General features: G+C 47.1%; 1 protein-coding gene and 1 long non-coding RNA gene across 2 annotated transcripts; one reads left to right on the top strand and one right to left on the bottom strand.

The window, feature by feature from the left end:
• Positions 1 to 14,555: 14,555 nt before the first annotated feature.
• LOC103702077 (uncharacterized) lies at positions 14,556 to 23,252 on the top strand. Its single transcript, XM_008784364.6, has 4 exons — positions 14,556 to 15,006; positions 15,966 to 16,035; positions 16,224 to 16,315; positions 22,998 to 23,252. Exons 1-3 carry the CDS (start codon positions 14,830 to 14,832, stop codon positions 16,274 to 16,276), a joined length of 300 nt encoding a protein of 99 aa, XP_008782586.2. The 5' UTR covers positions 14,556 to 14,829; the 3' UTR covers positions 16,277 to 16,315; positions 22,998 to 23,252.
• On the bottom strand, positions 21,591 to 21,839 carry LOC148702618 (uncharacterized). Its single transcript, XR_015967806.1, has 2 exons — positions 21,728 to 21,839; positions 21,591 to 21,625 (listed from the first exon to the last, which is right to left on the bottom strand). It is a non-coding gene; the product is annotated as an uncharacterized LOC148702618 (long non-coding RNA).
• Positions 23,253 to 23,638: the final 386 nt, after the last annotated feature.

Below are 23,638 nucleotides of genomic sequence, written 5' to 3'. Positions count from 1 at the left end.
AGAGGGTCGACCCAAAGGCAAGACAGAAAGGCAAGATAGAAATTGGTTCTCTGGAATTACTGAGAGGGTCGACCCAAGAAGAAGTTGAGTCGACCCAAGTGGACTTTGAGTCGACCCAAAGAATGGTTGGGTCGACCCATGGGAAGGAAGGCTGAAATTGAGGTTTCTGTGGTTTCTGAGAGGGTCGACCCAAGGAATGTTTGAGTCGACCCAAGGCAAAGTTGGGTCGACCCAAGGACAGGTTGAGCCGACCCAAACACGGGCTGAACAGTAACGGCTAGTTCTGCAGATGTACTTTTTGTCCTTCCCAAGGTCAGTAACGGCTAGTTTTTGAATTCTAACCATTGGGGCTTGACCAAAGAAGGTGGGAAGCTATTTAAAGGGGCACTATTCATCAGAGAGAATAACTTTTGAGTTGAATATCAAAGAGTACCCAAGAATACAAAAGTGCCCTAATCTTCTTCATCAAGAGCTTCATTCAAGAATCAAAGAAAGGGATTGAGCAGATTCAAAGAGGCATCAAGAGCTCCATCCCCTTTAAAGAGTGAAGCATCCTTGACAAAGAAGAGCAAAGCGACTTCAAAGCGATAAATACTTTCTAACTCTTCCTTGTAGCTTATATTGTTTCATATGCTCATTTAGGAGTTTGAATCTTTCCTTTTGTTAATTAAACACTTTGTAAAGGTTCGTTGGTGAGCCCGCAAAACCAACAAAGGTTTTTGGTGAACCCGGAAAACCAAAGTGTAAAGGTTAGTTGGTGAGCCCGCAAAACCAACAAAGGTTTTTGGTGAACCCGGAAAACCAAGTGTATAGGTTCGTTGGTGAGCCCGTAAAACCAACAAAGGTTTTTGGATTGTGAGCCCGGAAAACAATCCAACTGTAATCCGCGGGATTATAGTGAATTTCCAAGGGGTCGCTTGGGGAGTGGACGTAGGTGCTAAGGAGAGCACCGAACCACTATATATTGTTGTGTTTGTGTTGTGCTTGTGTTTTCATTTACTCTTGCATCATCTTCTACTCTTGCGTTAGTTTAACTCACTCAAATAGCTTAAGAAAGCATCCACCGCACTTAATTAAGAAAATGTTTAAAGCATCAAAAAAAAAAAGAAGAAGAAACCAATTCACCCCCCCCCCCCCCTCTTGGCTTGTCACCTTGGGCAACATACATTTTTGTTTCTTTTTTAAGTTAACTTTTCAATGGATCTAATTTCAGCTTAATTAGAGATGTTGCTGGTGGTCCAAACCGAGAACGATTGGCACTGCGGTGTGAACGGGGTTCCGTCTGAGTTGTCTTGGTTGGTGTTGGTTGCGCTCCACCTTCCGCCAAGAAACCTGCAAACAAGCCTTGCACCACCACCAGGGTGGTGATGGCCCTCCGACGGTCAAGTCAGAGGAGATTGGAGGAGGAGGAGAGGTGATAATCGCAAGTAAGAGAGTGCTCTGGGAGATATTGCTCACCCCCCCCCCTTTCTCCCCCCAGCCGCATATATACCTGGCTGGGGGGTCTCTCAGGGGGGTTCGTTATCGTGGGGCACGATGGTGTGGCCACTGACATGGCCGTTACAGGGCGTCGTGGAGCAGCACCGGGTACGGCCACGTCAGGGCATAGTGGGGCTCCGCTTTGTACGGCTGATGCAGGAGATCGTGGAGCAGCATCGGATACAGCCGTTGCAGGGAGTAGTGGAGCAGGAGGCCGCGGCGTGCCTCTGGGGAATAGCCTGTCGTTATCAAGAGATCTCCGACTCGGGGTCGGAGCGCTGGATCAAGGGGCAGCCGACTCGGGGTCGGGCTGCGGAGCCGAGGATATCCGACTCGGGGTCGGATTGCTGGATCAAAGGGCAGCCGACTCGGGGTCGGGCTGCGGAGCCGAGGATATCCGACTCGGGGTCGGATTGCTGGATCAAAGGGCAGCCGACTCGGGGTCGGGCTGCGGAGCCGAGGACGTCCGACTCGGGGTCGGAGCGCTGGATCAAAGGGCAGCCGACTCGGGGTCGGGCTGCGGAGCCGAGGATGTCCGACTCGGGGTCGGATTGCTGGATCAAAGGGCAGTCGTAGTCTTCCTGGGCGCGCGTGCCGATCACGTGGGGCATGGCGGCTTATTTTCCCCGTAACAGTAGCCCCCCACTTCCGAGCCTGGAACCAGAAGGGGAACAGGTGAAGGGAGTGATGTTTCGGGATTGCCGCCGTTCCTCGGAGAGGCGCGCGCGCTTCGAGCTCCCCGCCCTTTTTATGGCGTATGGCGGTTATTGCTGACCTGGCAGTCTGAGGATTTCGGCGGACATCCTTCCTTAATGGTGTCGATTCGCCTTTGGGGCGCGAGCGACCCTTCGGCAGCCAGGCGTCCTCTGGCGTCATCGAGGCGTCACTTGCCTTTCCGCCTATTTAATCGGGGGCCTTTCCCCGTCCGTCTTCTTCTTTACAGCGGGCCGAGAAGCAGTCCTGGAAGGCTGCCGACTACCGGGAGAGGTGGGAGAAGGCCCAGCGGTCAGCCGACAACGCCCGCAACCGAACCCGGTCTCTTGAAGCTAAGCTGGGCGAATTGGAGTCGGCCTTGGAGAAGTCCCGTGCGAGCGATCAGGAGCTTCATTCGCGCCTGACGGAGGCTGAGGCTGCTCGCATTGCTGCCGAAGCGAAGCACAAGGAGGCTCGGGCTGAGCTGCTGAGGGTCTCCACCGAGGCGGAAGGCCGGATTGTGGCGAAGGTCTTGGAGGCGAAAGCCCAGATTATGGAGCGGGCAGAGGCGGCGCTGGCCGAGAGGAGTGCGGAAATCGGGCGTCAGGCGGTAGAGGCTTATCGCCAGTCCGCCGAGTTCGCTCATGATATGTCGGAGGCAGTACAGACCTATCGTCAGTCCGACGAGTTTGTCCGTGACGCGTCGGACGCGGGGGCCGAAGCCTTTGTCTTAGGCTTCGAGGAGGGCCTGGCAAGGGTGTCGGCTAAGTACCCCGAAGTTGACCTGAGCGAGATCTCCCTTCTCGACTCCTCTCCGGCGCCATTGCCTGTTGGTTCTCCTGCTGCTTCCCTACCTCCTGCGGACGAGCCCGACGTTCCCGACCCGGGAGTTCCTCCAAGCTGACCTCTTGTACCTTTCGTTGTCTTCTTTTTTTTTTTGTATACCGGCGTTTTGCCAAATTGTATGGGCCTCGGCCCTGAAACAATGAAAATTAATGCAAGTTGAATGTTTCTTCATCTCGCCTTCGTCCTTCTTTTTCTTTTAACTCTCGGTAGCGTCTTGCTGACTCCTGGCTCCCGAAATTCTTCCGGCGCTAGGCCAGGCATCCGAGGGTTAGGCCTCAGGAAATTCTTCCGGCGCTAAGCCAGGCATCCGAGGGTTGGGCCTCAGGAAATTCTTCCGGCGCTAAGCCAGGCATCCGAGGGTTAGGCCCCGGGAAATTCTTCCGGCGCTAAGCCAGGCATCCGAGGGTTAGGCCTCAGGAAACTCTTCCGGCGCTAAGCCAGGCATCCGAGGGTTAGGCCTCAGGAAACTCTTCCGGCGCTAAGCCAGGCATCCGAGGGTTAGGCCCCAGGAAATTCTTCCGGCGCTAAGCCAGGCATCCGAGGGTTAGGCCTCAGGAAATTCTTCCGGCGCTAAGCCAGGCATCCGAGGGTTAGGCCTCAGGAAATTCTTCCGGCGCTAAGCCAGGCATCCGAGGGTTAGGCCTCAGGAAACTCTTCCGGCGCTAAGCCAGGCATCCGAGGGTTAGGCCTCAGGAAATTCTTCCGGCGCTAAGCCAGGCATCCGAGGGTTAGGCCTCAGGAAATTCTTCCGGCGCTAAGCCAGGCATCCGAGGGTTAGGCCTCAGGAAATTCTTCCGGCGCTAAGCCAGGCATCCGAGGGTTAGGCCCCAGGAAATTCTTCCGGCGCTAAGCCAGGCATCCGAGGGTTAGGCCTCAGGAAACTCTTCCGGCGCTAAGCCAGGCATCCGAGGGTTAGGCCTCAGAAAACTCTTCCGGCGCTAAGCCAGGCATCCGAGGGTTAGGCCTCAGGAAATTCTTCCGGCGCTAAGCCAGGCATCCGAGGGTTAGGCCTCAGGAAATTCTTCCGGCGCTAAGCCGGGCATCCGAGGGTTAGGCCTCAGGAAATTCCACTCGTTGGTCGACCAAGGCTGGCGCATGCCGAGGCAACTGGTCGGGACTTCAGGCTAGTCTGCTCCCGGGATGGTCATCGGGTTAGCCTGGCATCCGAGGGCCGAGCCTCGGGACCTTCCACTCGTTGGTCGGCCAAGGCTGGCGCAAGCCGAGGCGACCGGTCGGGGCTTCCGGCTAGTCTGCTCCCGGGATGATCATCGGGCTAGCCAGGCATCCGAGGGCCGTCAAGCCTCAGGAAATTCTTCCGGCGCTAAGCCAGGCATCCGAGGGTTAGGCCTCAGGAAATTCTTCCGGCGCTAAGCCAGGCATCCGAGGGTTAGGCCTCAGGAAATTCTTCCGGCGCTAAGCCAGGCATCCGAGGGTTAGGCCTTAGGAAACTCTTCCGGCGCTAAGCCAGGCATCCGAGGGTTAGGCCTCAGGAAACTCTTCCGGCGCTAAGCCAGGCATCCGAGGGTTAGGCCTCAGGAAATTCCTCCGGCGCTAAGCCAGGCATCCGAGGGTTGGGCCTCAGGAAATTCTTCCGGCGCTAAGCCAGGCATCCGAGGGTTAGGCCTCAGGAAACTCTTCCGGCGCTAAGCCAGGCATCCGAGGGTTAGGCCTCAGGAAATTCTTCCGGCGCTAAGCCAGGCATCCGAGGGTTAGGCCCCAGGAAATTCTTCCGGCGCTAAGCCAGGCATCCGAGGGTTAGGCCTCAGGAAATTCTTCCGGCGCTAAGCCAGGCATCCGAGGGTTAGGCCTCAGGAAATTCTTCCGGCGCTAAGCCAGGCATCCGAGGGTTAGGCCTCAAGAAACTCTTCCGGCGCTAAGCCAGGCATCCGAGGGTTAGGCCTCAGGAAACTCTTCCGGCGCTAAGCCAGGCATCCGAGGGTTAGGCCTCAGGAAATTCTTCCGGCGCTAAGCCAGGCATCCGAGGGTTAGGCCTCAGGAAATTCTTACGGCGCTAAGCCGGGCATCCGAGGGTTAGGCCTCAGGAAATTCTTCCGGCGCTAAGCCGGGCATCCGAGGGTTAGGCCTCAGGAAATTCCACTCGTTGGTCGACCAAGGCTGGCGCATGCCGAGGCAACTGGTCGGGGCTTCAGGCTAGTCTGCTCCCGGGATGGTCATCGGGTTAGCCTGGCATCCGAGGGCCGAGCCTCGGGACCTTCCACTCGTTGGTCGGCCAAGGCTGGCGCAAGCCGAGGCGACCGGTCGGGGCTTCCGGCTAGTCTGCTCCCGGGATGATCATCGGGCTAGCCAGGCATCCGAGGGCCGTCAAGCCTCAGGAAATTCCGCTCGTTGGTCGGCCAAGGCTGGCGCAAGCCGAGGCGACCGGTCGGGGCTTCAGGCTAGTCTGCTCCCGGGATGATCGTCGGGTTAGCCTGGCATCCGAGGGTTGTCAAGCCTCAAGAAATTCCACTCGTTGGTCGGCCAAGGCTGGCGCAAGCCGAGGCGACCGGTCGGGGCTTCCGGCTAGTCTGCTCCCGGGATGATCATCGGGCTAGCCAGGCATCCGAGGGCCGTCAAGCCTCAGGAAATTCCGCTCGTTGGTCGGCCAAGGCTGGCGCAAGCCGAGGCGACCGGTCGGGGCTTCAGGCTAGTCTGCTCCCGGGATGATCATCGGGTTAGCCTGGCATCCGAGGGCCGAGCCTCGGGACATTCCGCTCGTTGGTCGGCCAAGGCTGGCGCAAGCCGAGGCGACCGGTCGGGGCTTCAGGCTAGTCTGCTCCCGGGAGGATCATCGGGTTAGCCTGGCATCCGAGGGCCGAGCCTCGGGACATTCCACTCGTTGGTCGGCCAAGGCTGGCGCAAGCCGAGGCGACCGGTCGGGGCTTCCGGCTAGTCTGCTCCCGGGATGATCATCGGGCTAGCCAGGCATCCGAGGGCCGAGCCTCGGGAAATTCCGCTCGCTGGTCGTGCGCTTGTCGCTCGCTGCCCGACGGGGTTTCTCCGTGGCCAGCCGCGATCATGTTTCTCCTTTTCTCTAAGCGTTGCCTGGGGGAACACGAGAAGGGCATTAAACGCTAATTAATGCGTTACCTGGGAAATCGGATCGCCAGCTGCTGCTTGCGAGGAGTGTTAGTTGAGCGGCCGCGATACGCGGGTTCTTCGAGGAGGATACGGCCTGGGCGCGAGCGGAGATATGTGGACCTAGGGGTACATGACACCCGGATTGTCCTGCACAAAGAATGCGGTTTAAGGAGAATGACGCTTAGAAAATCGCGGGGAGATACGCCTCGGGAGCCGGAACGGCTCCGGTTTCAATGCGCCTGCATTTATTGGAGCCACCCGCATCGGAACGACCAGGGGGCCGCAGTTTGGCTATAAATACAGGTGCAGGTACGATGGAGTTTGCCAAGCCGGAGCTGTTCAGGTTGCCATGGATCGCGGACCTCCTCCTTGGCATATGACTGAGAGACTCCTGTTGAAGGAAAGGGGAGGCGCTCCCCTTGCGACTTCAGCCAACTAGCCGTTTCATCTGGGATCAACAAGGAGGGTCTTCCCGGCGGAACTCCGCTCTAGGCGTTTCATCCGGGATCACATCTCCCCTCCTTGAAGTTCAGCCTCCCGATTGAGCTCTGCACCAGACGCTCAGTCCGGGACCGCGCCTCCATATGCTCTTCCCCCTCGAATTCCTTCTCTTTCCTACCACTGGGGAGGATGGGAATATCCTTTGGAGGCGGCGTTCCCCTGGGGGCAGCGGGAGCTTCTTCTGCGGCGGCTCCTCGTCTTTTTGGTGAGGTGCTGGATGGCGCCTCCGGTTAGAAGCACCCACTTCCGGTGGGATTGCAGCTGCTTTGGGTTGAGGGTTTGGGATCCTCGGTCCTCAGCTCCACGGATTCTCCACCTCTTCTTTGCTTTCTTTACTCCCTAATTCCCCTCTGGGAATTCCTTGTAATCACACGAGCACGCCATTGTAACCAGAAATTATTGAAATGAAAAGTGTTGCACCTTTTCAAATTGTCTTTCTGGCCTTGTTGTTCTACTGGTAATACATCCGCAGGTTAGCGGAATTCCAGCCCCTTGGAATTTCTCGGCCATCTAGGGCTTCCAACTGGTAGGAGCCAGGTCGGTTTACCCAACGAACTTTATACGGGCCTTCCCAATTCGGCGCTAGCTTCCCACCTTCCGTAGGTTGAGATGCCTTAGCTCGCCTCAGCACCAGATCTCCAATTCTGAAAAGCTTCGGTCGGACTTTGGAGTTGTAATATCGGGCCACCCTCCGCTGATACATTGCCATCCGAACCTGCGCCATTTCCCTTGCTTCTTCCAAGAGATCCAGGTTCCCTCGGAGTTGCTCCGAGTTGGCCTCGGGTCGGTGTGCGGCTACCCGAGGTGAGGGAAGTCCGAGCTCTACGGGGACAACGGCTTCCGTGCCATAGGTTAGGCTGAAAGGCGTCTCCCCGGTAGGAGTCCGATGCGTGGTCCGATACGCCCAAAGGACATTCTCGAGTTCCTCGACCCAAGCTTGCCCCGTCCGTCCGATCCGCGCTTTGATACCTTGGAGGATTGTCCGATTTGTGACCTCGGCCTCGCCGTTGGTTTGGGGATGCGACACGGACGTGAACCGATGTTCGATCCCGAACTCCTCGCAGAAGTCTCGGAAATGCTTGTTATCAAACTGTCGACCGTTATCCGAGATGAGGACCCGAGGTACCCCAAATCGGACAATGATGTTCTTCTTTACGAACTTCCGGACTTGCGCCTCCGTGATGGTGGCCAGTGGCTCTGCCTCCACCCACTTGGTGAAGTAGTCGATGGCGACAATCAAAAATTTCCGCTGGGCCGAAGCGATGGGGAATGGTCCGAGGATATCCATTCCCCACTGTGCAAAGGGCCAGGGGGCGGTGATTGGCGCCAAGGGAACAGAGGGGACTCTCTGGATGTTGGCGTGGCGCTGGCAGGCGTCGCATTTCCGTACGTGATCCTTTGAGTCTTCCACTATCCACAAGAACACGCCTTACATCATAGTTCGCCATAATGAGAGAGATCACCATGGCGTCATCGTGGGGAGTCTGAACCCCCTTTACATCTTCATCACAAAAAGCGATTACATTTCCGACCCGCTGCCTCTTCGCGACGGCCACTCCTGATGCTTCCGCCGAGCCCCCTGCGTTCCTCACGGGCCGAGAGCAGCCCCCAGTGATGGTGTGGATCACTCCCGCAACGGGTCGATTCTGCTCCCGAGGCTCCTGAGGGGCCGGGTCGGCCGGACGCGGGTCTGCCGGGGGACGTCGGTCGTTTACATATCGACCGAGACGCCCTCGGCGAATGAGAGCCTCGATCTCGTCCCGAAGCTGGAAGCAGTCTTCGGTATCGTGGCCGTGGTCTCGGTGGTACTCACAGTACGCCCGAGAAGGCCTCCTCCCAGGGATCTTCTTCATCTGCCTCGGGACCGGGAGGTCCTCCCGCCCCTTGACCTCCATGAGGATCTGGGCCCGGGGGGCCAGGAGTGGGGTGTACCGGTTGAAGCGTCGGTGCGGAGAACGAGGGCGTGTGGCGCCGTGGTTCCTTGCTGGTGACGGGCTTCTGCGCCGGCGTTGAGGCGTCGGGCTCCTCCTCTGGGGTGCCTCTTTTCGCCTTTTCTTCCCGGGCTTTAGAGGGGCCTCGGCGGCCTCCTTGTTCCGGTGGGAGGCTGCCTCCTCGGCGTCTGCATACTGGTTTGCCCGAGATAACAGCTCCGGGAAGCTCCGCGGCAGGCGTTTGTCCAGGGAGAAGGTGAGTCTGCCCTTCCGGAAGCCACGCTTCAGGGCTGAGAGAGCCACTTCCTGGCTCAGGTTCCGGACCTCCAGTGTAGCCTTGTTGAAGCGGGTGAGATAATCCCGCAGGCTTTCTCCCTCGTTTTGCCGGACATCAAAGAGGGAGTCGGAGACCAGTCGCCGCCTGCTACTGACGGCGAAATGGCTGATGAAGAAGCGGGTGAACTGGTCGAAGGACTGGATGGAGTTAGCCTCCAGGCCGGCGAACCATGCCCTTGCCGGGCCACGGAGGGTCGCCGGGAAGGCCTTGCAGAGGAGCGGATCCGATGCTCCATGGAGGAGCATAAGAGTCCTGAAACTCTCCACGTGGTCCCGCGGGTCCGCCGCCCCGTCGTAGGGTTCGATCGCCGGCATTTTGAACCCCGGCGGGTTCGGGGTCCGCAGGATCCTCGAGGCAAGCGCCGGCTGGGAGGAGATCTCCAAGTCAGCGAAGGGATCTTTGGAGTGGCCCTTCGGGACCTGGAGTTGTCTGTGGAGATCGTCCACCCGCCGGTCCAGGGAGCGCGACCGGTGGGTGGGGGACAAGGAGCGGCGCGAGGGGGACCGACTGGAGTGCGGGCCCCTCGAGGACTGGGGTGTCTGAGAACGCGCCCGGGTCCGCCTCTCGTACCCCGCACAGCTCCGATGAGAAGGTCCTGGCAGAATGGACCGCACTCGAGAATCCTCCTCGCGCCGGCGCTCCTCTCCATGGGAGAGGAAGGAGCGCGGGTTGTGAGGAAGAGGCGAGTGCTCGGGGGGCAGCGGCTCCTGAGCCCGTTGCGGCACCCGAGAGATCACACCCTGCAGATTCTGCACTGCCTCCGCGAGGGTGCGAACCTGCTGGGCTAGCTGGTCGAACTGAGCAGCTTCGACCGTCTGAATGGGAGAAGGGGCGGTGGAGTGCTGCTGAGAGTGCGTTGGGGACGCAGCAGCCTCTCGGCCGGAGGCGCGAGAGGCTCCGCGACCGGAAGCATTGGAAGCTCCACGACCACCTCGCCGTGCCATTACGATCGTTCTAAGATTCGATGCCCTCCTTCTAGCGCCAACTATTGCTGGTGGTCCAAACCGAGAACGATTGGCACTGCGGTGTGAACGGGGTTCCGTCTGAGTTGTCTTGGTTGGTGTTGGTTGCGCTCCACCTTCCGCCAAGAAACCTGCAAACAAGCCTTGCACCACCACCAGGGTGGTGATGGCCCTCCGACGGTCAAGTCAGAGGAGATTGGAGGAGGAGGAGAGGTGATAATCGCAAGTAAGAGAGTGCTCTGGGAGATATTGCTCACCCCCCCCTTTCTCCCCCCAGCCGCATATATACCTGGCTGGGGGGTCTCTCAGGGGGGTTCGTTATCGTGGGGCACGATGGTGTGACCACTGACATGGCCGTTACAGGGCGTCGTGGAGCAGCACCGGGTACGGCCACGTCAGGGCATAGTGGGGCTCCGCTTTGTACGGCTGATGCAGGAGATCGTGGAGCAGCATCGGATACAGCCGTTGCAGGGAGTAGTGGAGCAGGAGGCCGCGGCGTGCCTCTGGGGAATAGCCTGTCGTTATCAAGAGATCTCCGACTCGGGGTCGGAGCGCTGGATCAAGGGGCAGCCGACTCGGGGTCGGGCTGCGGAGCCGAGGATATCCGACTCGGGGTCGGATTGCTGGATCAAAGGGCAGCCGACTCGGGGTCGGGCTGCGGAGCCGAGGATATCCGACTCGGGGTCGGATTGCTGGATCAAAGGGCAGCCGACTCGGGGTCGGGCTGCGGAGCCGAGGACGTCCGACTCGGGGTCGGAGCGCTGGATCAAAGGGCAGCCGACTCGGGGTCGGGCTGCGGAGCCGAGGATGTCCGACTCGGGGTCGGATTGCTGGATCAAAGGGCAGCCGTAGTCTTCCTGGGCGCGCGTGCCGGTCACGTGGGGCATGGCGGCTTATTTCCCCCGTAACAAGAGATATATGCCAAAAGTAACGGGCAGAATACCAATACTTGCACATGCTGATAATTTCCAAATCTGGGTGTTACGTTTTTACAGATGGGTTCTCGCCTCCACCCTTTCTTAATTTGATTGTGCACGCCTCTAAAAGTCCATGATGACAAGGAAGTCTTATACTTGGTCCTCCTTTCACCTTGGACTTGGTCTTAGCCTAAGATGGAATGGGTTCGACTCAACCTGCACACATTAAACTCAACCAATATGACAAAAAAATCAATCAAACTCGAATCACTTCTGATAATTTATTAAAATGCATAAGTGAAAATAACGATAAGTGCAATGAGAAAGAGGTTAATTTACGCATTATTTAGTACTTATCACCGACTTATTCTCTATCAGAGAAAAAGGAGATGTTCACCAAGAGAAAAACAAAACTGAAGGCTGTACAGATGTTTGTTGGTCCAATATATTAAAATCAAATCTTTCAGTCCCTCAGGAGGTTGATCAAAAAAATTTTGTGGATGCTGAAAGGAAGGTATTTCTGATGGCTATAGATATGATGACATGGTAGTGAGCTGACAATTACATGGGTGCCTTGACTACCATTGGGTCAGAAATAGAAACAGATTCTGAGAATAAAGGTAAACCAGCTCTGGATTTGTTTGGCATGGAATCCTAAGGTAGGTATCCTTACACTGTTGAAGAGCAACAAGAGTTGCAAGCTCAATTTCCAGAATAAGATTCTGTTGATAACTCTACTTCATCGTTGGGGTTGTGCAATTTATACATGAAGTTATATCATGTCCTCAGATAGTTCAGGTAGTTGGATTGATACTCAGTGGCTTCAAGGGAATATGGTTAGTTCTGACGTGCCTGCAGATACAGATGTCTGCCTAGATGAGACCTGTAATAAAACTTTTGAGAAGACATATGATGAGGTTTTAGAACTTAAATCTTTGGAGCATTTGCTTTCCAATGGAACATTGAATTCCAAGCCCCAGTAATCCTTCCTTTCCAGTCTGAAAATGGGGAAGCATCTTGTAGTTCTTGTATTACAAATTTAACTTCTACCAGTTTATTTCCTCATGGACATCAGCATGCAAACATCAGTATCAACCCAACCAACTGCAGACTTGCACGTCAAATTATCGTGTCCATGAATATACCCTTGGAATTCCCAGCTATATGGATGGTGAATTAACATGTAAAACAGACACCTCTGTACTTTCTTCTGAAGAAAAGAATTATTTAGTTTGTCAAGAATTTTCCAAAAACTATGACGATTATTCTGGTTCTTTGTGACACATGGCAGATCAGCCCCTTCTGATCAAAGATGATACCCCTGAGAAATCTAATTCTGAAGAATTTGTCGAGCAAGTTCTAAAAAGATGTCACAGACATTATTAGAGTACCCGACAAGCTGATATTCTTTGTCAAAGACAAGATGGAAGTGTTCCTAAAGAAGTTTCTGGAAGTTATGCTGAATGCTTATCACCTTCTTCTACTAAGTGCATCAGAAAGCTTAAGCTGATCGAGGTAGATTTATATATATATTTTATATTTTCTTACACTCCTCCTCACATATGGGCCGGACTTCCTTTTAATGGTTGAGCCCAATATGTGAAATTTTTAATAATTGGGTTAAAGAGTGCGGAGACAGAGTTCGAACTCAGAACCTCTGCTCTGATACCATATTGAAATCACCATTTGTCCCAAAAGCTTAAGCTGATAGGATGAGGTAGATTTATTTATATTTTATATTTTCTTACACTCCCCTCACATGTGAGCCGGACTTTTCTTTAATAGGCGCTCCGATACCATATTGAAATCACCACTTGTCCTAAAAGCTCAAGCTAATAGAATGAGGTAGATTTATTTATATATTTTATATTTTCTTATACTCCCCCTCACATATGGGCCGGACTTCTTTTTAATGGTTGAGCCCAACATGTGAAATTTTTAATAATTGGGTTAAAAAGTGCGGAGACAGAGTTCGAAACTCAGGACCTCTTCTCTGATACCATATTGAAATCACCATTTGTCCCAAAAGCTTAAGTTGATAGGATGAGATAGATTTATTTATATATTTTATATTTTCTTACAAGAGAGTTTCAGCAGACAAGAATACATGATAGAGAAGCTTGTTTTGGAATGCAGCATAATGGGTTTGTGGCAGGCATGGAGATGGTTGTTTTGAATTTCATGCTACATCTCCGGGACTTGTGACTTAGAAGGCAAAATCCCTTCTCCAAGATTGAACGTCCTTTTAAATGGTGCAGCAAAAGAAACGATGATGGAGATTTACAATACTGTTACAGAAGCAGTAGAGGAAAGCCTACGTGCATGACTTCCTTAACGTACAAAAGAAAAGACAACAAAGCACGCTATTCAGGAAGAACGAGATAGTTGAAGTCATAAATCCACAAACTCGTGTCTTCGGTTGTTTTTTTTGTAAGGGTGGGGATTAGTCCTTTTCTTATCCTCACTTGGATCTTTACATCATCTCTCAATATCTATGGGTTCGGCAAGCATCTTATCATTGACAAAGCAATCCAATATGTACATAATTATTATTTAATAAAATAAAGGATGACATAGCCACCCATTTAATAAAAAAAAAAAAGAAGCAAATCTCCATGCTTTCCTCGGACATGTCCATAATTTAAAATGGCTTGATGGGTCTATAATTGATAATGAGTATTGGTTGGTTCTCCTAGAAAAAAAAACAAGATAATGGATATTGGTTAATAAATAAATTAACTTACATGAAAAAAAAATTACAAGAGTTGATGAGATCTTCTCGACTTCATATGAGTAATTTAGTCATTTTGGAAGTCTCTGCCTCATATGGTAAGTCAATTAAGAAAAAAAATCATATAGTGTTAGTCAATACTTGTTATTTGATCACAATCATAAGCATCCCTATAGCAACCTCAGACATTGTACCATGATGACAAACATAACCAAGAAACTTAGCTGGTTGTCTGTGATTCATGGGCCCTTCATCATCAAATGCTTACATTAATGATTCTTTTTTAACTTTTTTTCTGCTGGAAGTTTTCCTTCTCATCTTCCCTTTTTAGCTTCAGCTCATGTTTCTCCAAACTCCGCATGTTTCTCCAAACTCCGCAGCCTTCTTCGCTTCTTTACCTTCCGAAAGGACTACAAAATGACATGTTCATGCCATCTATATTCCCCAACACTTTCTCCTTGCATTTTCCAATTTATATGTCTTTCTAGTGCTAAAACCTAATCCTATGATTTATCTTATTATTGGATGTATCTGCGACAAGAATTCATAGCCTCAATACTAAATAGTTGAGATAAAGCTTGACATATATGATTATAATTCTTCAGTTTCATGTCAAAGTCCTATGTTCTTACCTCTACGATCATATAAAATATGCACAAGGTTTAGATAAACAAAGACAATTTGATCGTCAACCTTGGAAGATTAGTTAGTAAAGCCATCTTGCTGACCTAATAAGCCAATGAGCTCTAAATTTTAAATTCTAAATTCTAAATTCTAAGTCCTAAACTTTAAACCCTAGTGTTTGGATTTATATTGAGCTCCAACTTCCCCATCCAAGGATCCTTCCAAGGAAAGTTCACGCGTTCTTTTGATCGACAGAACAGCGGTAATCGTACCCAAGAGAACACCTATATCCGGACGGACTCCTTGTCCTCCCCCATCTCGATCAGATGGTTATTATAAATCGAGCCCATCACGGCATCACCAGCAACCAATAGCGTAGGGCCCCGGATCATCAAAGCTCCCGTTCTCCGCCCTTTATATAAGCTTCTCCCACCGCCCCTTTTCTTCTCTCTTCTCGGGCTCCTTCGCTTCGAAGTACTCCGAATCCAATCCCAAGCCCCCCACCTCTCTCCTAATTCTAAACTAGCATCTTTACTGTTCCCATAATTGCGTCCGGCTCCCTCTCCACTCCGCCTCGGCCTCCTCTTTTTATGGGCAAACGGCTCCCCGAGTCGCCACCGAGGGGATTAGGAGGGCCAAGCACGCGAAGCGCGCCCTCAGATCGCTGGCTTCGAACAAGGAGGCCGCCGCCCGGGCGAGCGCCGAGGGTCCACGCCCGGCGGTGCAGAGCATGGAGAACGGAGAGCGGGAGGAGCGCCGCGTTCCCCTGTCGGAGGTGGTGTCAGACTGCGTGAGGAGGTGGTTCCAGGACGCGCTCAGGGAGGCGAAGAACGGGGACGCGGCGATGCAGGTGCTGGTGGGCCAGATGTACCACAGTGGCTACGGCTGCCCGCGGAACGAACAAAAGGTGAGGTCTTTATGGTGATTTTTTGTGTTTCCCTTGGTGGGCGTAGTTGTTTTGTTCGGAATTTGATTTCTAGGGTTTCTGGAGATGTGAATTTGGTGATTTCATGGGCTTTTTGACCGTCGTTCTTGTCTTTTCGGCAGAACTTTGTGGTTTCGAAGAGTTTGATGGTGAGGGTTTATATCGGGGACAGTGTATGGTTTGAAGAGTTCTTTCACTGATGATATTGTCTTTTGGTCCCTTTCTAGTGCTTTTAACCATTTTGGTTTGAAGATAGACTGTCAGCAGCTGAGACCCAGCAGAAAGAGGAATTTTTTTTTTATCAGTTTGGATTTTTATAGACAGTATTTATGTGAAGATTTTTTTTTTTTTTTTTTTTTTGAGTCTTGTCTGGTACCCTGACATTCCTGATATCTGCCTTTGCTATAATATGAGTTCGATTGATTGCAATAATAATATGATTAGGAAAAAAGTGTTCACTTCGGTAATCGTCCTCCTTTCTCATACAATTCTACTTTCTCCCTTTCTCTCTCTCGGAATTTTAAATGATGTCTATTCCAAAGTCCAAATATTACTCTTCAGCTGTTAACATTCTTTTGAAACAGTTTTGTCTCTCTTTCATACAGATGTGGAAGTCCTACCGTGGCCTTTGACACGTACCTTACATTACCTTCTTTTATAATCATGTTCAAATGCATCTTTAAAACTTATCTCAAGCACTAAACTGCATGTGGTCCAAATTTGAAATCTTAAACTAAAAATTTGCTTGATGTTGATGTGCATCTATTTTTCATTGCCCTAGATGTATCTGATTCAGTGTTGTTGAATTGTTCATGGTTGCTCTAATCATAACCCGACAATAGTTTCTTTTATTATTGATTGGTTGATGATCCACCCATTTTCCCCCACATTTGCTGGATTCCTTTCTTCACTGAGAATTTGGATCTTCATCTGGTTTTCAGGGAAAAGCTTGGATCGCAAAAGCATCAAAGTATCGATCAGCGGTTTGGAAGGTCAGCGACAAGCATCCAGGTAGTCACTATTTTTATAATAATTATATTTTTTATTTTTGGTTTCCATGAAGGTGCTGCAAAAGTTCATATGACATTAAAGAAAAGTCTTACCAATTTCTTTGGCTGAAATATTTATTTTCATCAATGTTTTCAAAGTTTCCTTGCTGGTTTTAAATTTCTTGTGGTCTCACCGTACAATTTATTTAGGTTATAATGCTAGTGACTCGGATACTGATGAGGTGAAGGATGATGTCAAGTGATGAACACATGCAATTTGAATCTACAACAAATATGAAAGAGTGAGTTTTAAAAGTCTCAGATATAGAGGTTTCCAATCTGTCGCGTTTGGTTTACATTTTATGTCTGAAGGTCCACAACCATTTTGTTTTCCAAAGTCTGCTCTTTTTTTTCTTTTTTTTTTTGAAGGTGAATTATCAACCTTTCATCTCTTCTAGCTAGAAAACAAGCTGTATATTGGTGTTTCAAAAAAAAATGTCATGTTTTGTTTCATGTGAAGCTATTAAGATTTGAGAGAGCTTTGTTTCTTAACTATGTGTTCTGATTTTGTTACATATTGTTTAACTTCTAGTAGCCACATATTTCTTTGGTGAGTTATTATAAATTTATAATGCATATAGAGTTGATTTTCTGAATGTCTGGACGTTTTTCATTATTTATTAAAACCACAGATAATTGAGCCATGCAATAAAGTATTCAATGCGGCCTTTGAGGTGTGAAGTTGTCATGATGCATTCTTTGGGAATTATGAAAAATGTGACTTAATGCTTACACATCTTGTAGTATGTAAATGGATGTTTATCTGTACTACTATTGAAAATGAGAATTTTGAATTTCTGCATATTCCTCTTTTGATTCATTGTGCCAACTTTTCAAATGAAATGTCCTTAGAATTCTGCAAATTACTACTCTCTTCAATTGTATTTTTGCTAGAATGGAGATTGTGCCAATCAATAGGTAGCATATCAATCAAGGATTAAGTATTGGCATATTGGTCCTTTATTGACCATATTGGATCGTATTGTAAGGCACTACTATGGTTTACCATCCATATCGATACCATACTGGTACATTGTTTTCACCACTATTTTATTGCTCCAACTCCAAAAGGTGTAGCATGTTTGTACCCATACTATATTGGTCCACACCATACCTGTAGGGGATATTGGTACTTTAATAGTTCTCAAGTCTCTTTTTTCTGTCTTTCCCTTTCTTATTTCTAATCACTTGATTCAATAATCTCTCTATGATGCAATTATACCATTCAAGATTAAATTAACATTTAAGTTCTAAATATTTGATTTCAAGAATTTTTGAAATTAAAATATTCCATCCCAATATGGTTATGTTTCCCATTTAAGTATTCCTCTCTTTATGTGGCTCAAAAAAATCATGTTTACATAATAATATTTCTTAATAACATTTTTTGTAATTTGTATATTATATTTTTTTGAAATTTATTGTTCATATTTTTTCTTCAAACATGTATTGCAACTCATGGGCTGCTACTCTAAACAAGATGGTTCGGAAGAAACATAGAAGAGATAAATGCTGCATTGACTCAGCGGAGGAGATCATTGAGAGGATAAAATGGCATCATTATCTTTGATTTGTGTATTTCTAATGGAGCATCATTCTTTGTCAATTGCTATAGAATAGGGAATATCCTCTTTCTCTCTCTTCTCTTGCAAAGATGTTTCTCAATTGAGAGAAAAAAGGGCAGTTCAGTGCATGAGACTCCTGCGACTCTAAGGTTTAGGGTTGGTTAGATGTATACACTCTTACTCTCACGTGCAAAGAGGCCGTATTCATGTTTCGAACCTATGACACCAAAGTCACAATGGAGCAATGCTATCATTGCGCCAAGGCTTACCTTGTTTCTAAGCTGAGATGATTGTGGTAAACCTCAATTACAGTATTATCTTTTAAACTTGGTTACTATTAGGGAGGTTTTGTTAGATACGTCTCTTAGCTTAATATGCTTTGCTATCTCGAGGGACTCTTATGTTTTCAAAACCCAGAATGAAATATAGACATTTTCCGTGAAGATGGGTTACTGTAGGTGACATTAATCGTGGTAACATTGTGGAAATAGACTGAAATTACTGCCAATGGGGATTCAGTAGGAAATGTTTGAGGAAATTGGAGTAATTCCCTTAAGAGGATGAGACATGAATAATTTTCCATGTCTGCTGGTCCAAATAATCATGCTGATCATCCTATAGAGATAAATGAAATATTCCCATCTATTGCACTCAATCTGAAATGAAATGCCTCCATGAGTGATGTATCCGTAAAACTATAGGCTGCCTTCTGTTCAGTAGTTCTCAAAATTTTAACGGGCACATGTAAATAATTAGAGCCATCACATATCTAGTTGGCAGTGTTTGTAGGAGGTTAGTAGCATCTAATCATGCTACCTAAGTCATATGTAACCCTTCCATAAGTAGGAAGGGTTAACTTTGGTTTGGTTAATATTGTACTAACACTAGTGCTTCAATCTTTGTTTATTTCTATTCTGGACGGTTTCCTTGCTGGTCTTCATCATTAAATTAATTTCTCACCTAGTCAAAATAAGAGCAAACTTTTTTGCCAGGCCACTCATCATTATGCTCTCGCTATGTATTTTTGTAAAGGTCCCTTATTTACTAAGCCCTTTTAATTTCTAATATTATCTCTAGTGGTGCACGGGGAATAGGAAACAACTAATTCAGTCAAGCCTTTGCTAGTCCCCTTATCCCTATAGGCAAAGTGGCTTTGAGATGGAAGTGATCTTATTCAAATAATACTTAGATTGTTTATAAAGTAAAGAATTCTTGGTGAACTTCTTAGTGCACACAAAAAATTATTGGGCCCACTTACTGGTTTGACAGCTTGTTGTTCAATCATTCCTCTCCATTTCACCAATTCTTGTGAGGATCACCAATGCTCTTGTGCCATGTCATAGGATGAACATTTTGTGTAAACAGAATGAGCACCTCCTAGCATTCTTTACGAACTTTGTCAATTAGGAGTCTTTTGCAATGGGTTTGAAATTGTCGGAATGGGACGATGGTATGAGTATCGGGTTATTCCGATGTAAAAGTCGGCACCAATATAGGTGCTAGGACATCAAACTCATTTGTATTGATATGTACTTGTTGTCCGATCTATAGTAGTCTATGCCAATGCTACCGATGTTACCATACGGATTATATTGATCGGTATGGATGGCTTTTACTCTTTTTGATGTTTTCGGTTAGATACTGTCACAACTCAGAACCTCACCCTAAATAGCTAGCCGGAAGGTATTTTTTGGATTACTTAGTCTTGTATAAATACCCAAAATCTTTTCGGCGAATAACCGATAGGGGACTAAACACACATCTGCATGGGTCCTCACATACACTATTCGTTTAAGCCCTAATATCCACGTCAGGCTAAATCCAAATTCATTCAAACCCAATCACAAACACCATGATCAGCTATTGGTCAGCTCAAATATACCTGTGTTGCAGTGTCTCCTAGTCCACATAGGTTATGGACTAGGTCCGCTTTGATACCATTTGTAACAATCCAGGATCTTACCCAAAATGACTAGCCATAAGGTATTTTTTTGGATTCCTTAGTCTTGTATAAGTACTCAAAATCTTTCCAGCGAATAACCGATATAGGACTAAAGCACACCCGTACGGGTCCTCACATTCTACTATCAATATTGGTACTGTACCGATACCATATCGTTCTGACAGAAAAATTGTACAAGGTTTAGTATAGTATTTAAAACCTTTCTTTTCAAGAAATTTTAAGTGTCCAAATCCAAAGAGTATTAATTGGAGAATCCCGAGAAGGCTTCAGGTAGGAAATTAATATGGCCAACCCAATAATTTGTCTAGGAGAACAATGGTTGGCAGGTCTGAAGCTTTATTATTTCCTTTGAGTAATGCTATGGAGCCCGACCATGAGCATCCAATGTGCCTCAAAGAAAAGCTCCATGCAATATAGCATGAGGGGATTAGTGCAATTAATGGGGTTTGTAAATTATATGGTCGATTTGTGGTGTGAAGCCCCAATCACTGCATGAGACATGGCGATGGAGTTTTTTTTACCAGAATTGGGTCTTGAAGCATTTTTGCGTTTCCTCTTAAAGAGTTTTTGTAGAGGCATAATTTGTGCTCAACCAAACCTTTTAAAAGGTTTCTTATCAAAACTTTCTCATGGTGTCTTCTAAAACCCTTTTCTATCTTTTCTTCTTTTCTCCTTATATTTGTTCCACCTTAGTTGTGATGGAACTCTGCATTACCAAGCAAAGTATGTCTGTTTCAATTGATCTAGAACTAGATATGGAGCAAGCAGCTGCAAGATTTCTCTTTAAAAACATTCGTCAGTCAGATTTGAAGCTATTTGGCATTTTAGCTTAGTGATAGTTCCGTATATCCCCCCATCCCCTCCCCACACGCAACACCACCCCCCCCCCCCCCCCCCCCCCCCCCCCCCGCCCCCGCGAACACACACACACACACACACACAAAAAAAATGTAGGCTACATTGTTGCACCATTTCAGCTTTTTCTCTTTGACACTTGAGGGGGAGGCCTTCTTTTAATGAACACAATAAATTAGTGATCGATGTTGTTTCCCTATAAACATATTCATTAGCTTTCCCTTTTTATACAAGTTAAATGTATATCACATGGGAATATTATGTTAAATGTATATCACATGGGAATATTATGTATGTGCAACACTACAAACTACATACAACTAATATCACTAGCACCATGCCAAAATCATTGCAGATAATAAATCATTAGTTGGTGAAAAAGTTGCCTTCATGATGGTTGCTTGCAAGTTCAACTGCTTATAGGAGTCTTAAAAGAAAAGCACTAGTTGCCTTTAGTAGTAGACATCTAAAAGTTGCGGTGCTGATTGATTGCTAACTTTTTTATAATAGAGAAGACATGGAAGTAAAAAGTTTGATGCGAAATCAAAATGAAGGTGACAGAGCCAACTATCTTAGTTGCAACACAAGCACTAACAAAATACTTAAGTCTCATTAACGTGCACTTACAAAATGAAGGTGACAGGGAAGCAACATCGATCACTAATTTACAGGAAAGTAAATGAATATGTTGCCAAATAATCTTAGTTGCAACACAAGCACTTACAAGGTACTTCCTATTAATTTAATATATGGGTGTGATTACCCTTCCTTTAGATCAATGAAATATTCTTTCTATGCAAAATGGAATTGGAGATTGTTCCTTGGGTGTGTAATGGGGGGCATCATCACGGACAATACTTACACGGTCTCCCCAGATTGAGGATGACTGCCACACAGAGAAACTTCTACTGATGATCATATTATCAACTGTGGCTCTTGTGTAATCGTTATCAGGGTTGCTAATAGAATCACTTGCATTATGCAAAAAAGAATAATATTGTAGCCTACCACAATGGTGACTACCAAGGTAAGATATAAACCCTTAAAGTTCTTGAAACCTCATACCTTCTGTATTGTTTGAGCTCATCAAGTGGAAATAAAAAAAGGAAGCTATGCTATCAAGGGATCTTTGTGAAGAATGGTGTCTCTTCCATCTGTCTTACAGTGACCTACTGCAAATTATTATAACAATGATTATCATGGTGAAGATATCTTTGTTTGCCTATACGTTACATACAGGATGGTGTCTCTTCCATCTGTCTTACAGTGACCTACTGCAAATTATAATAACAATGATTATCATGGTGAAGATATCTTTGTTTGCCTATACGTTACATACAGGATGAATGCCCATGAAAGGCAAAACACTTGCATTTTATTCTCTGTAAGAAGCACTATTGATTATTGACAGAGTAGCCGTTGCCCATAGGCACTAAACTGGCAGGCCATAAATGGTAGATTGAGTAATCACCCTTCAATGTATCATTTCAAACTTCATTTTGCAACAAAGGTTTAAGTGGACTTCCATATGCATTGTGTGGGAGGTTGAAGATCCCTAGTAAGCTATGCATGATTTCTTTTCCCTGTAAAAAACTATCTAGCAGCAATATTAACAGCTTCATTTTTGTCCCATGCAGTCAACTTTTCCTCATACATTATAAGAACATGAGCGTAGCTAGTCTAAATAATTTTAGGTTTTGCTTCAATAATGTGCCCAACACTGCTCACTTTGAAAATGGTGAAAGTTATTTGGTGCAGTCCATTAAGAAAAGAGAGAATAATTCACCTAATAGCTGATTTATGGGACCTGTAGTGCCCTGCATATTGGTTTAAAACAAATCATGCAAATACTGTCCACTATATATATATTCTGAAAAAAAGCTGAACCTGAACCAACCATTGTGCCTGGTTATTATGTTTGTGAGCAAAATTTACTTTGGATGGTATTTTCAATTGTTAGTATTGCTTTTCAACAAGCAGCTCTCTTTATGGCAAAGTTCTTGTTTTTTGTTTTTGTTACACAAGCAAAGGAAATGAATATTGTTAATAAATGCAGAACTGTAGAGGAGTAGGGCAACGGTGCATCTCAATTTCTTCCTTTCTTTTGTATAATTGTATTGATTTGGTTATTTAGTAATTGGCAGTACCTGATTCATGTTAATTTGCTTTTGGATAATGTTTCCCGGACAATCTTTGTGCTGACCATTATGGAACCTCGTTGCATGTCAATATCAATTGTTTGGCATTGTCATGGACATGTTTGCCACCAGGATCGGATCCGCTTGACCTTTTGTCTTACTAATATTGTACTGTTTTGTCTTCTGGCTTCAAGGGAGATTTGACCATGCTATGTTTTGGTAATAAAAGAATGTAAGTTTTGAACTGATGTGTGGTTTAGTAATGTAAAAGAATGTCAAATTTTTCTACTTATCCATATATTTATCTGTTTGATTTGTATTAGTGTTGCTTGATTCATTTATGCTTGTTCTTTAAGGTTTTTTTCATATTCAGTGGCAGCTGACTATTGGATTTTGTTTGCAGTGTCTGGTTTTTTCAGTGGGAAATGTGTGCCTGTTCTGTGGCTGCAGATTTCCAGATCTACTGTTTTTGAGTTAATCCAGTGTGTATCAGTCAGCATGCTCCCATTAAGTAAACAGAATTCTTTTACAGATCATAATCAACTTGTGCTGTTGTGATCATCTTCTGATATCCCTTTTTTGGACACAGAGATGTTACTTCATCTCATTTTTGTTGAATGCACAAACATTTTTTTAAGCTGTCAAAGTTTTTTTGTCATTGATCTTCGTATGATGACCTGTTGGAAGATCTGTGTGCGCTTTCCTGTGTGATCTGGATAATTTCCATGGTTTGAATGCAAGGATTAACAGTGATCACGAGCTGGTACATCATGTCAGACAATGTTTTACAGGCACGAGCAGGTGCAAAGTACCAGAGAAAGCCAAGGTGGCATGCAAGCAAGTAAAGCTTTAAATTAATCTGAAAGTGAGAAGTCATTGCTCCGTTTCTGACTTAACAGTGGTGATACACTAGATGAGATTTTCTTCTCCATGATCTTGGGATCACTTCAATTGGGCATTAATTTTTGTGAGGCCCCTTTGTAATCAACAGTTGATGGGAAAAATTATTGTGAAAGATTTGACAGGAAAGACTTGCTCTCGAAT

Source organism: Phoenix dactylifera, chromosome 8 (genome assembly GCF_051530095.1).
Source record: "Phoenix dactylifera cultivar Ajwa chromosome 8, Ajwa_hap1_PhDact_Kaust_v1.1, whole genome shotgun sequence".
Classification (NCBI taxonomy): Eukaryota; Viridiplantae; Streptophyta; class Magnoliopsida; order Arecales; family Arecaceae; genus Phoenix; species Phoenix dactylifera.
Note: the sequence above shows the minus strand (reverse complement) of the source record. Positions and strands in the feature narration are given on the sequence as shown.